At 49.1% G+C, this 12,380-nt stretch overlaps 6 protein-coding genes across 6 annotated transcripts; 3 read left to right on the top strand and 3 right to left on the bottom strand.

The window, feature by feature from the left end:
* Positions 1–121: 121 nt before the first annotated feature.
* Positions 122–2,524, bottom strand: BABINDRAFT_162334 (uncharacterized protein). The gene has a single exon (XM_019129294.1). The coding sequence runs from the start codon at positions 2,504–2,506 to the stop codon at positions 206–208; it is 2,301 nt and encodes a 766-aa protein (XP_018983950.1). The 5' UTR covers positions 2,507–2,524; the 3' UTR covers positions 122–205.
* Positions 2,525–3,266: 742 nt separating this feature from the next.
* On the top strand, positions 3,267–5,633 carry BABINDRAFT_22547 (uncharacterized protein; the record flags this gene model as incomplete). Its single annotated transcript, XM_019131290.1, has 2 exons — positions 3,267–5,184; positions 5,452–5,633. Coding segments are annotated over 2 exons (2,100 nt in total), but the record flags the coding sequence as incomplete, so codon positions are not given.
* Positions 5,634–6,192: 559 nt separating this feature from the next.
* On the bottom strand, positions 6,193–7,791 carry BABINDRAFT_162332 (uncharacterized protein). Its single transcript, XM_019129293.1, has 2 exons — positions 7,679–7,791; positions 6,193–7,626 (listed from the first exon to the last, which is right to left on the bottom strand). The coding sequence occupies exons 1-2, from the start codon at positions 7,704–7,706 to the stop codon at positions 6,230–6,232; spliced, it is 1,425 nt and encodes a 474-aa protein (XP_018983948.1). The 5' UTR covers positions 7,707–7,791; the 3' UTR covers positions 6,193–6,229.
* Positions 7,792–9,618: 1,827 nt separating this feature from the next.
* Positions 9,619–10,223, top strand: BABINDRAFT_151265 (uncharacterized protein). The gene has a single exon (XM_019127232.1). The coding sequence runs from the start codon at positions 9,776–9,778 to the stop codon at positions 10,088–10,090; it is 315 nt and encodes a 104-aa protein (XP_018983947.1). The 5' UTR covers positions 9,619–9,775; the 3' UTR covers positions 10,091–10,223.
* BABINDRAFT_162331 (uncharacterized protein) lies at positions 9,958–10,797 on the bottom strand. The gene has a single exon (XM_019129292.1). It carries the CDS (start codon positions 10,570–10,572, stop codon positions 10,357–10,359), a length of 216 nt encoding a protein of 71 aa, XP_018983946.1. The 5' UTR covers positions 10,573–10,797; the 3' UTR covers positions 9,958–10,356.
* Positions 10,798–11,074: 277 nt separating this feature from the next.
* On the top strand, positions 11,075–12,380 carry BABINDRAFT_151259 (uncharacterized protein; the record flags this gene model as incomplete). The annotated part of the gene is made up of 1 exon (XM_019127231.1): positions 11,075–12,380. A coding segment is annotated over exon 1 (908 nt), but the record flags the coding sequence as incomplete, so codon positions are not given.

The following is a 12,380-nucleotide window of genomic DNA, read 5'->3' as shown; positions in this document are numbered from 1 at the left end:
GGCTCCTAACAATCGAAAAGGGGCCAGTTGCTGAGAAGTTAGGACAAACCCGTCCTGTCGTTTCAATCTATTAGAGTCTACTCTTTGCTAGTGCTTCGATCGATAAGCTCTATCATACCACGTTCACAGGCCTTAGCAGATGTATTGGTATTATTTGTATATCTATATGCAGGAGGGGTCTATTCGTAAATACAAATGTGTGCCTTCATCCACGTCCTTCATTCAGTCGGAAAGCTTCTAGCATGGCTACGGTGGGCCATGGCCAAAGAGCTAATGAAAATCCGCCGACCTCGGATGGTACGGCGTGGTTCTTGGCGACATCGCGGATGAGAGCTTCGGCCTGGCCATCTGGCAACGCCACTAAAAGCGTCGCAAGATTGTGCTCACTGGGGACAAATTCTAGGTCTTCCCACCACGATAACACGTACGTGAGCTCCTCGGAGTACCCAAATTTTACCAACACCTCGAGATACGCTCGCCAAAGGTTGTTTGACGGGTAAACCAAATGGTCGTTCGGGCACTCTTCCAAGCGCTCCAGCTTTTCCATCTTGGTCCTCACGCTCCGCTTGAACTCGGCCATGGCAACCTGGACGGCGTACTTGTCACCCCACATAAGCATCCCGTGAGGTTTGTTGCTGTCGTACTCTTCGCGGTGACCGACCCTCGGCTTCATGTTGCGGGAGGCGCATGAGAGAAGCACGTAGAGGGCTCTCTCGTCCGGAAACTCAGCGCCATGCTTAGCGTACTCCAGCTCGTAAAGAGTAAACACGCGCTCCGGCTGGAAATGCATCTCCCCAAAAAGCATCATGCCGATATGGGATGTGGTGGGCGCCACGATCGAGCGGTAGAGGTACCGTGTATAGTCCAAGAACGACGCAAACTGCCGGTATGGCTCATTGAGACACCCGTTGGTGTTTCTAATGCAATCGGTATACGCGCGGATAAGGTACGACGCGACGGATGCTTCAGGGAGATATAAACGCTGCACATGGTTGTCCATTTCTTGGAAGCCAACGAGCCGGGAGAGAAGTTTCGAGAGCATGGTGGACGGGATGGCGATTCGGAGGTCGGCAATCTGCTGCAAGAGATTCGCTGCCCGTTTTCGGTTCAAAAGGCCTAAGCGGGCCAACTGCGCAACCAACTCACTCCAGAGCTCAGGGTACATGTGGTATGCCTTTCCGTTGTATTCGGATGCAAACTGGAAGTTTTTAATCACGTCGTCGATGGTGACACTAGATTTGAGCTTGGTGACGAGGTAGTACACGTCTAGCTGCGGGGTTTGCGGCGATGCCGCAATGAGCTCCTCACAATACCCGAGCGATTTCGCGCTCTGGGTGTGGGAATAGGCAGCGACGGATGTGGTCAACCCCAAAAACCCTTCCACCGCAAGCGGGGCCACGGATTTTTGTGCAAGAATACTGGCAATCGCCTGATGAACCTCGAACACGTGAGCTGGGAGCCCCGGATGGGGATTGGCCGGCGTCGTTTTGGTCGCCTCGTACATCAACTCATTGAGAAACTGGCGCTGGGCGGGACTGGAGGCGTCCACGAGCGGGAGGTAGTGTGATAGCACCTTGGAGGCCCGCCGGGAGTTGTAAAGCATGCACGAACGGATTAGATTCACAAGCACAGGTTTTTCTACCTCAAACACGAGATGGACCTCCTGGGCGTGCATTTCGTAGATCTGGAGGAGGAGCTCGAGCTCCAGCGTCGACTTGGCGTTGCGCTGGAGGATGTCAACCATTACAAAGGCCGGAATGTCTGTCATTCCTGCGAGTCTTTTGCACGCGGCTGTGACGGTCGGCGCCGTGATCGACGCTATCCACGCGCTAAGGCTCGTAAACAGAGGGGGTGCTGGCGAGAAGAGCTGGAACACGGCGATGCAGTTCTGAAGTGTGCGGAGGAAGGGTGGGGGGAGCTCGCGGGAGTCCACCAACACATCGCTGGATTGGTATTTGTAGAATGATACAAGGGAGACAGCCTGGCTTGGATCCGATCTGATGTCCTCCCAGGAGGCGCTTTCTTGCAAAAACTCCTGTGCCATGAGCAAAAGGTTGTCGTCCATGATTTCCGTCACGCGCTGTGCGGACGCCTCAACCGTGGCGGAAATCGCAGAGGGGGTACAGCAATAATGCACGCAATAGAGAATGTACGAAACGAGCACTTCTAGCGACGGGGGAAGACCCTTGGGCGAACGAAAGAAGCCCCAGTGAGTCATGTCGGCGGCAAACTTACGGCTCGGCGTCCGGCGCGCCTCATTGTCGATGAGAACCGCCACTAGAGCGTCATTCAACGTTGGATACAACCTTTTGGCCGGTGATGTGTCGTAGATAACTTTCTGGCGGAGGTATTTCTGAAATGTCGAGGCCAGCGCCTTAGCAAGTAGCCCGTCCTCAGCCTGGGGAAACTGGACTGATAGCGCGCGGAAGTGACGTAGCACGGGAAAGCTCCGGCGGTTGTGGCATCCTAGTAGCATTATAGCATACTTCTGGGGTCGATGTGGCATTCTTTGCCTTGAGTAGAGATAGGCCGAAGTTTACCGTTAAAGCGTTTGCTAAGATTTACGTGCGGCTGAGATTTTCCGCATTTGGCCGTGTAGGAATAACCTTGACACTGAGGCAAGGATTTTATGAGTTAGTTCCCCTTTATTATTTGTACTGGGGTATCTAAAGAAGGATTTCGAGGGCTATACATATTACTCAAAGGACTCGGTTTAGAGTTGATATCTCCACTTGTAGCATTGAAAAACGCTCGGGGTGCTATATCTGCGTGGCAGCGGTGTCCTTATCAAGTGTTTTCTTTTTAGCCCTTTCTCAAGACTTCTGTGTGATAAGTGAATCTTCCGCATTAGTGAACATAATCACATTGATTAATTACAAATATATTCCGGTATTACAACTGGTTCTTATGACTGCTTTTTTTTTTGACTTCCCCACCAATCCACTGGAAGCCCAACGTCTGAATACCCAAGTCCGAGCCGCACCAAAAATATAATGGCACGCTTGCGAGCGCTAATCTGGTGGCAATAACAACCAACAACGATGGATGACTTACCTCCACAGGTTAGAGCACTTCTAAAGCAAGAGGATGGAGGTTCTGAGCTATCCAGGCCCTTCAAACGCAGAAAGAGGACCTTGAGGGAACCACAGGACCTGAAGATGGCACCCCAACATGAGAGAGAACGAAAGGATAGGGCGGACAAAGAAACCAGCAATTCTAACGTCAAAGGCGATATCAAAAGTATCAATGACACTAAAGCCAAAGACGACAATGAATCCTCGGATTCTGATCCTTCGCTATCGTGCGTCGCCCCTCTATCCGATTCGGAAGACTACAGCCTGGATGACTTTGAAGACGTGGAAATCCCTATCGAGCCGACCAATTTCAACCCCAACACCAATCTCAACGAACCGGCTGCCCCCGGCGCCGTTAATCTCACATTTAAGAAGCCTACACGGGAAAAGCCGGCGAAACGCACCCACGTAGTGCCCAAGGAGGAGCGCATGTTCCGGAAGCGCGTACACATGATGTACGTGGTGGCGATGGTAGGCTATGGGTATCTCCGAAACCAGTGGTGTAACAGCCGCGAGCTCCAGGCGCAGCTCAAGCCCTTGATCAATGCTGAGATAATGCGGAAATTGTATCCAGACAAGACGCTCATCTCGCTGATGCGGTCGCGCAAGTTTCTTGACGCGCTTCTCCAGCTCGCGCGCATGTGGGGCAGCCGGTTCCGAGTCGCCTCAAACGGAATTATGCGCACGGACTGGGGAAATCTCTCAGAAAGGCCACCGAAAACCGATGCAAACATGACGTTTACGAAGTTTAAGCACTTGGTGCAGTCACGGCGGGGGTCACGGGACATAGGAGCGCAAGGATTTGTGGCCTTGCTCCGCTCCGTGAAACTCAATGCCCGGCTAGTGTATTCGTTGCAGCCCCCTGACTTTACAAACCTCAAGTTTATTGAGAAAACCAAGCCCGAACCAAATGAAGTATCACGGGAATCGAAGAGTTCCCTCCTCCAAAGGATTCGCTCGGGGCAAAGTCGACCGGCTACTGCGCTGACCATTTTGAAATCGCCGTGCCCGATCATCTGGGTGGAGGTGTGGAACCTGCACGCGAAGCACTGGGTCACGGTAGATCCGGTAGTGCTACAGATGATCGAAACGGTGGGTGTTCGGTCCAAGCTCGAGCCCGGCCCTAGTGACCCAGCAAACCAGGTGACGTATGTCGTGGCGTTTGACAGAGCTGGCGGTGTACGAGACGTAACACGACGGTACTCGCAGCAATACAACGCCAAGACACGAAAAAAACGAATCACCAAGACCGAGACGGGCCAGGAGTGGTATGATAGCGTGCTTACGGCGTATTGCGCTCTCAAGCGAAGGAAATCGACCCAGATCGACGTGTTCGAGCAACAAGAATTTGCAAAGAGGTCATTACAAGAGGGCATGCCCAACTGTGTTCAGGATTTCCGCTCCCACCCCGTCTATTCCTTGGAGACGCAGTTGAAAAGTAATGAAATTATCTTCCCTAGAGAGCCCTGTGGGACCTTGAGACTCAAGGGGAAAAGGGCGGGAAACCACGGCGACGTGGTGCCGGTGTACAAACGTGCCAATGTCCATGTGGTCCGATCAGCCAAGGCTTGGTACATGAAAGGACGGCTTTTGAGAGTAGGAGAACAGCCGTTAAAGGAACGGGAAAAAAGTAATGTAGCTAGATCCAGGGCCAAGGCGGATGACCTGGCTGGTGAAGAGGAGGTAGGGCTATATGCAGAGTACCAAACTGAGTTATACGTTCCGCCTCCGGTCACGAGTGACGGCAAAGTGCCTAAGAACTCGTTTGGGTCAATTGATGTGTACACGGACACGATGGTCCCCGAGGGAGGAACGTTGGTTTCGTCCAAGAATGCCGCCGTAGCGGCCCGCATCATGGGCATCGACTACGCCAGTGCCACTGTAGGCTTTGAGTTTGCCAAACGCCAGGTGGTGGCTAAAACCGGTGGCATCGTCGTGGCGTCGCAGTTCTGTGAAGCGTTGCAGCTCATCGAGGAGCACCTTGGGTTGGAGGAGGCTGAAGAGGAGCAAAAACGGATGGAAATGGTGGCGTTGAGCCGGTGGCGGTTGATCTTGGCCAAGCTCAGAATCGTGCACCGTTTGAACGCGGACCATGGCGATGTCACTGGGGGTGAGCGGACGAAGCGGGGAGATGAGTTTTCCGACGTATCTGATGACAGAGACAGTTACGTGCCAGCTTCCCGAAAGAAATTAGTGTCTGATGCAGAGAGTGCTGGTTCTGATTTTGAAGACTTCCAGAACTTTGTGAAGGAGTACGACCAACAAGAGGTATCTAATGGAGAGACCCAACTGGGCGACGACCTTGATGACTATGAACAGTTTGTTCAAATGGAAAAGTCTACTGGTGGATTTGTGGAAGAAAGTGAGTTCCCCGGAGGAGCCCACGAAACCGAAATTGTTGCAGGCGGATTCATCCCCGACGAAATATCTGCTGGTAATTTTATAGTGGATGAAGCTCTGGCTGGTGGATTCATTTCTAAGAGTAACACCGAATTTCTTGCAGGTGGGTTTATCCCCGAAGATGCCGAGTCGCTGACTGGTGGATTTTCCCTAGATGGAGACGATACACTTGGTTGTGGTTTTATCCCCGAAAGAGATAAAACGTACTCTCCGGCCAACGCTTCTCCCACTCACAACAGCACCGATATGATTCTGGCTAAGGAGATTATCGCCGACGATGCATCGTTAGCCCTTGATATACCGGTGCCTGTAACTGTTGAGCCAAGCGACGACGAATATGGTGGGGGGTTCTTGGTTGAATCAAGACATTCAAAGGCATTGGCCCCTTGTAAGGAGAGGCCATTTGTCATTGACGATGAATATGGGAGAGGAGGGTTTTGGGTTGAGTCTGGCCGAAATACAGTAGAGCGAGGGAATGAGACCGAAGATATCCCCCACGGAAGAGCTCCGGGCGTACGGAATATCGATGATGCTGGTCGGTCTCCACCGCCGGTAGAACCCAAAGAAACTGGTGGGTTGAAGCTTTCGGAAGAAATAGGCAATGTCCACCGTTCAAGTTTGGATATTGTCGATTCGGATAAAGTACCAGAGCAAGGGCTTGATCTGGAACTTGACGATGACTTCGACTTTGAATACAGCGACTCAGAATAATTTTCAGATTACATTAATAAAACCCTTAAAATGAGATCCTTTTACTAGTACCTGGCCATAATATTTTTCGTCAATTCACTGGCAAACTGGTCCACGAGCTCCGGATTAGCGTCGCAATATTCAGGGGCCATGCCTAATACGAGATTTAGACCGCCACTTTTGGTAGAAACAACGCTTAAGCAAAAGTAGGGACTGGTTCTTCCGAAGCATTGGCTGAAAAGCATGTCCTGGATCTCCCACCGGCCATCGGCTGAGACAACGTTCTGCAAGCCCAAGTTGGAGATCTCAAATGTCTCCTTCAGTTTTCCAAGTATGCCGTTCAAAAAATCCTTAACATCCACGTACTTTAACATTCCCACGGTGTAAAGAGGTGTTCTAGCTTCGAGCCCAGCGGCGATATCCTCCTGAACCCTGATAATCTCGGGGACGGAGATTTGAGAGATGGGTGGGTTGATTAGCGGTTGGGGCCCCACAAAGAGGCCAAAGTCGTGCTGGCCCATCTGTTCCTTCGCAAGATACCTTCTGGTGGTGACGGAAATAATTGCTTCCGTAGCAAACGGCATACTGGCCAGGAGGATGGTGTCCTGCAAGGTTTTTATCCCCACAGTGTACAACAACGGGGTAAATGTCAAGTGCTTTTCCTTGCAGTATTTGAGAACTCCCGCACTATCGGACGGAGGGAGGTTGATAATCTTAAATCGAGTGGCTGTACTCGTGTTGGCAGGGAGTCCCCGGAAGATAGGGTATTTCTCCAACAAACGGTCGCGGGCGGATCCGCCGATAACGGGAGTTCGATTCCAAAGGTAGATGAAGGTGCGTCTAAGCCACTGGGGGCTAAGAACCCGGAACAAAAATTTGGCAACGAAAATCGCGGGAGGCTTATTGTTCACATACTTATCCGACGATTGGGGAAATTTTGGAAGGAGGTCTTTGTCTGCTTCGTAGTTGAACAAAATATCACCGGAAGTTGGTCCAAGCTCTCCCACGTTTCCCAACTCTCTGATGAGCTTTTTGTGGAACGATGTGCCTGAGGTTCCATCAAAGAGAGTATGGTCGCAGTAAAAGCATACGTGGGGGGTCTCATCGGATTCGGGAGTAGTGTATACGATCACTCTCCACAACGGCCTCTCTGTCTCGTCCATCTTACACGTATAGGTGTTGATTTCTTCCAAGAGACTCTCGTCTATCTGGCTTACTGTTTTGTATTCCACCACATCCTCGAACCGGATTTGGTCTACTGCGCGTAAGTCGTAGTTGTCGAAACTGGCAACAGAGGAGGCGGGGAAAAAATTGGCAGCGAGGTATGGGTTTGCCAACACCACCTGTCTCAACGCAGGGGAGAGAATCGATTGGTTCAATGCATGGTTGTACTTGGCAATAATACAGTAATTTGTATAGCACTTCAACTGGTTTCTCCCAAGGTAGTACAGCTCAAAAAATCCTGTGTTGGGAGTTAGCAGACACGACGGTAGACAGCTAAGAGGAACACTTACCGATTTTCCTCGTATGATGCAGATACATTTCAAGAGATGGGGATTTCAGAATACGAGAATCGGCTTTCTATGTCTGAAAGCTTGGTAGGAGATATCAGGGATCATTGCCGAGGGCTGTATATATGGGCGAGGAGACAATATAAGGTCAAGTCCCTATTTCGCACGTCAAGATACCGCTAATCTTGATACGCGACAGACATGGTCAACCACGTGATATCTTATTTTCCCGTGCCAAAAGTCAAATTTTGACATTGTTTTATAAAGTTAGGTGCGGCAGAGGTGATAACTCTCATTCAAGAAATTTATAGCTTCCATTGAAGTGTGTCGCAATAAAATATTCAACGTAGATATATCCAAAGGTTATCTAATGTTATACATGTATCAACTAATGAATATTAAGAGCAAAATATATAATTTAATACATCTTGCTTTATAGATTTAAAGTGAAGTATATGTTTATGAATACTTACCGATCCTGTCTCTATATTTACTTAGTGTTTCTGTGAGTAAATATATAACATTTATTAGCTACTCAACTTGCACTACTTGGATCTGTCATAGGTGTAACGTATATATGCATATATTTATATGCATTATCTTTAATATATGCCGAAAGCTACTTATGTTTTTGCCAGCTCATATATACATGCAGTAATAGTTTGGTGCTCATATCAGTTATATCCAACACCAGTGTTCAGTTTTAGGCAGACACGCTAGAATTCTGCCATTCAATACCAGGTCCATCTGTATAGGGGAAAACTTGGTGACTAATGCTTATAAATATGCGAATTTCCTAACATTGAACCCCGATTCTAAGACTGAATTAAGGGTAAAGAGCCGATATTTTGTAGTTTACAAGGTCCAAGCTTTTGTTTGCTTAGCTTTGCTAGTCTCGTGACACTGTTATACCACCCACAACACCATAGCTCGTTAGAGCAAAGATACTACAGCTGGTGAGTTGGAAAAGGATTATGCCCAGCTAATGGCCCGTTCCAGCCAATACCCATCCCTTCTCTATTTAACTTTTATACGTCACTATACATGTACACGATTTTTATTAGGCAGTAACTAAAGATATATGAAACTGCTGACTAGTAACGCCAAGAGGAGGTAGATATAGCGGGGGACTGGTGCAACACCGATTACGAAGATCAGAGAAAGCTGTACTTCACATCCCTGAGCTATGTAAGTTTACCATTTTAAAAAGCCGCTTAAAGGTACTTGGCAAATTTCTGCAATGGCAGGGAAACACGAGTATCTTACCTTCGTGTCGGTCTGCTGACGTCAGAGTTTATAGTTTGAGTACGAAGACGAGGCTGGAAGACAGAGCGCACGAGACGGTTTATATGCTGTAAACACTTCAAATACACACGACAATCGTATGGATACATGAGAAGGGCAAAGGGTATGGGTGCAGTACCAACCCCTTAGGAGGGGTCGGCAGATATCTGATAAGGGGAAAGGAATATATAAGGCGGATGGTGCAATAATTTAGCTTTGTACTAAGCCTCTGTTATGTCACTTTAATATATATTTTCGGGGCGAGAGAAAGTTTTCATACTGTCTAAGAATTCTTCCACACACATTCTACGCATGTCTGCATAGCCAAGCGTTGGCGATAAGTTTCCGAATGCAGGAACGCCTCGCCAATTTGAGGGCGGATCGCTAAAATAGTATAGTCCGGCTAGCGTGTTTCTTGACACGAGGAGTTGCTATAGGAGGGATAGGAGTCAGTGCCACTAGCTATAGCCATTACAATATCACGATTTACTGGTCGTTCTAGCTTTTCTCGGTTTTCTAGAACTACATATTGTAAATTTAGGAAAATATCCCACTTAGAGATTAATTCCTTTAGTTAGGGTGAAACAGAGATAGTCCAGGTAGCTGGAAAACAATGCGTGTTACCTTATCCCGACCGAGCATGCTTTTACAAGATACCGTTGAAGTTCTAGGTTCTGAGGTCTAGCTTCTCTCAAATAAGGCCGGGCTATAAATAAAGTATGGAATTTACAATAGCGCATGTATCACTGACACTAAACTTTTTTTTTTGTTGCATTACATCTAAAGGAATGGCCTGTTCGATAGCTACTGGTATATATGGAATTTCAACGTTCTCGGTTTAGGAGTTGGGCAGAAATATTTCGAGGGAATATAAAGCAGATTAGTCGTCTTTTAAGCATGCTTACACGAAAAACTCTCAATATGTGCATAGGATATCCTCAAGCCAGCCATTTAGGGTATACGGTAGGTACCCACAGGGCTGGGATACACTGGCAAGAAATTTATAGTGAGGCACCTAGCGGAAAACATGGCTACGATAATATTACCGAAACATTAGAGTCTCACAGAGCATGGTTCCAACAAAGACTGAGACTCTCGCTGCAACCCAAAAGGATGGCATGGGCTAGTTGACGGTTTCGGAAACTCAGCTGATAGATCGGATTGTACATGGCCAAGGTATTTAGAGTCGCAGTCCATTTTGGGTGAAGGGGGTTTCTGCAGGAGGCCGTTTAGGGTGCTGCTAGTCGTTAGCGACCAGGTACAGCCAAGATTGAACTAAACGTGCATTGAAACCACAAAGTTGCGAACATTGAACCTAAATGGGTGAATTACGCCTATTCCATTCCAGGGCACGAGCCAATCAATAGGGGCCGAGTTCTAAGAGGTGACTTTGGATTTCAAAAAGTTCTTGCAAACAAATAATTGGCTGCTCTGCCCATAGGCAGCCACTTCGGCGAGGGCCTTATTCTGAGCCTAAAAACCTCCAGTAAAAGCGCAAAAGGCTTTTTACCGTACAATAGTGAGAGTCTTGTACCAGTAGTCCAACCCTCAACAGTTGTCTCATTATACCAAGCTCCTCCGTAATTCAGAAAAAAAGTAGTAAGCCCTATCATTTTTCACTCCGGCTCGTCAACCTAGCTATTAGGCTCGTCTACGCTCCGTACCGGTGGTTGGCGAAAGCAGCCACCGTCTCGAGAACTCTGGTTTCACAGTTGTCACAGCGAAGTGCTTTTAAAAGGCTGGGTGAAACTGATAGATCCTAGGCGTACAGCCAAAGTACCAGTGTCGTGTAATAGGTATCCGCAGCTATACGGCAAGAACTTACTGCCGAGCTACTTAAACAAGAAGGTACGTCCTACACGACACCGTGTGCATGAAACTAGAGCCTTGAGGCCAGATTTGGCGATACCAATTATGAGGAACAATAGGTACACCAGTGAAAGGAGTCTCACGTTGCCCTGCACATCAGACATCAACACAAAGCATTGTCCTGCACAGTATTCAGAGAGGGGCGTCGAGGCGGTTAGAGACCCGCCGCGTGCAGGAGTTCTCCTGTCTTAGGCTCGCTTAGACGCCCGGCTAAAAAGGCCTACTTCGCAACTGCTTCTGTGCGTGGTTCAGGGCAGCTACTCTTCAACTCTATCTCCGTTTCACCAAGGCATCGACATGGGCCCAAATAGCCGAGCATTTTCCATATGGATGCTGCAGCTGGCGATAGACTAAAAATGATCCACAGGCCGCCTAGCTGCACAGTCATTTCACCTCCATTATGTGTTACACCACTGCTTTAGGATCTACTCCTAGTGTCTATTGTGGTACTACCCTTCCCACAGAATTCCTTTCAGGTTGTGCATGGCGGAAGATTATGCCTACAGTTCACGCCTTGACCGCCAATGGTTATATATAGGTAATGTCTTCCGTCGTCCTTTCCGACTCGCCTTTCTGCCTGCACGCAACCCTTACGTTCTCTAGTTGATCTCAAGCTCCAACACTCGTTCTTCAGACCAACCCCAATGAAGTCCAGTATCGTTTTGCTCTCTACCGCCTTAGCAGCCGGAACTGCTATGGCGGCCCCGCACTTCGGTAAGCCAAAACCCATTACGAAAGTCTCCACCTCCGTTGTCCAGGTTGATACCTGCGAACCCGCTACCTTCACCAGTGAGTTTCCCTCCACCTCGGGCTTAATCACCTCTTGCACGCCTTGTACCGTTGAGCAGCACTTTACTACCGAGTCGTTAGAGTTCTTCAGCGGTAAGAGCCATGGGAAGCACAAGACCCATACCCGTATTGTTACCAGACACAAGCCTACTCAATGCTGCTTGACCTACACCACCACCGAAGACATTTTCGGCAAGCAGCGCCATGATCAGCTCCACAAGAGAGGTGGTAACGTTGTGTGGGTGACTTCTACCATCACCCTGATGTACTGCTCATCCTCCGCTCCAGAGACTTCCAAGTCAGCTCCAAGTTCATCTCGTTCTACCATCGTCGTTACGTCCACAGTGACCAGTAGCACTTGTTTGACTTCGTCCCAACCGGAATCATCGTCTGCACCAGAGTCATCGTCTTCTCCAGCGTCGTCTACTACGGCTTCCTCTAGTTCTGTTCCATCTCAGTCGGTTGGGGCCTCGAGCTTTTTCCCATCTCTGTCAACTGGTTCCGCTCCGGCGTCTTCTGGCGCTGAATCTTCTGCCCCAGCGTCTTCCGCTCCAGCTTCTTCAGGTGCTGAATCTTCTGCTCCAGCGTCGTCTGCTCCATCTTCTGGTGCTGAGTCATCTGCTCCAGCGTCGTCTGCTCCATCTTCTGGTGCTGAGTCATCTGCTCCAGCGTCCTCTGCTCCATCTTCTGGTGCTGAGTCATCTGCTCCAGCTTCTTCTGCTCCATCTTCTGGTGCTGAGTCTTCCGCTCCAGCTTCGTCTGC

The sequence above is a fragment of the Babjeviella inositovora genome, assembly GCF_001661335.1.
Source record: "Babjeviella inositovora NRRL Y-12698 unplaced genomic scaffold BABINscaffold_9, whole genome shotgun sequence".
In the NCBI taxonomy this organism is placed as follows: Eukaryota; Fungi; Ascomycota; class Pichiomycetes; order Serinales; genus Babjeviella; species Babjeviella inositovora.
Note: the sequence above shows the minus strand (reverse complement) of the source record. Positions and strands in the feature narration are given on the sequence as shown.

Excerpts from the sequence above, each read along its gene's own strand:
- BABINDRAFT_162334 (XM_019129294.1), bottom strand. The coding sequence starts at position 2,506 with ATGCCACATCGACCCCAGAAGTATGCTATAATGCTACTAGGATGCCAC.
- BABINDRAFT_162332 (XM_019129293.1), bottom strand. The coding sequence starts at position 7,706 with ATGTATCTGCATCATACGAGGAAAATCG. Across the intron at positions 7,627-7,678 it reads GCATCATACGAGGAAAATCG|GATTTTTTGAGCTGTACTAC; the intron begins GTAAGTGTTCCT and ends CTCCCAACACAG.
- BABINDRAFT_151265 (XM_019127232.1), top strand. The coding sequence starts at position 9,776 with ATGGAATTTCAACGTTCTCGGTTTAGGAGTTGGGCAGAAATATTTCGA.
- BABINDRAFT_162331 (XM_019129292.1), bottom strand. The coding sequence starts at position 10,572 with ATGATAGGGCTTACTACTTTTTTTCTGAATTACGGAGGAGCTTGGTAT.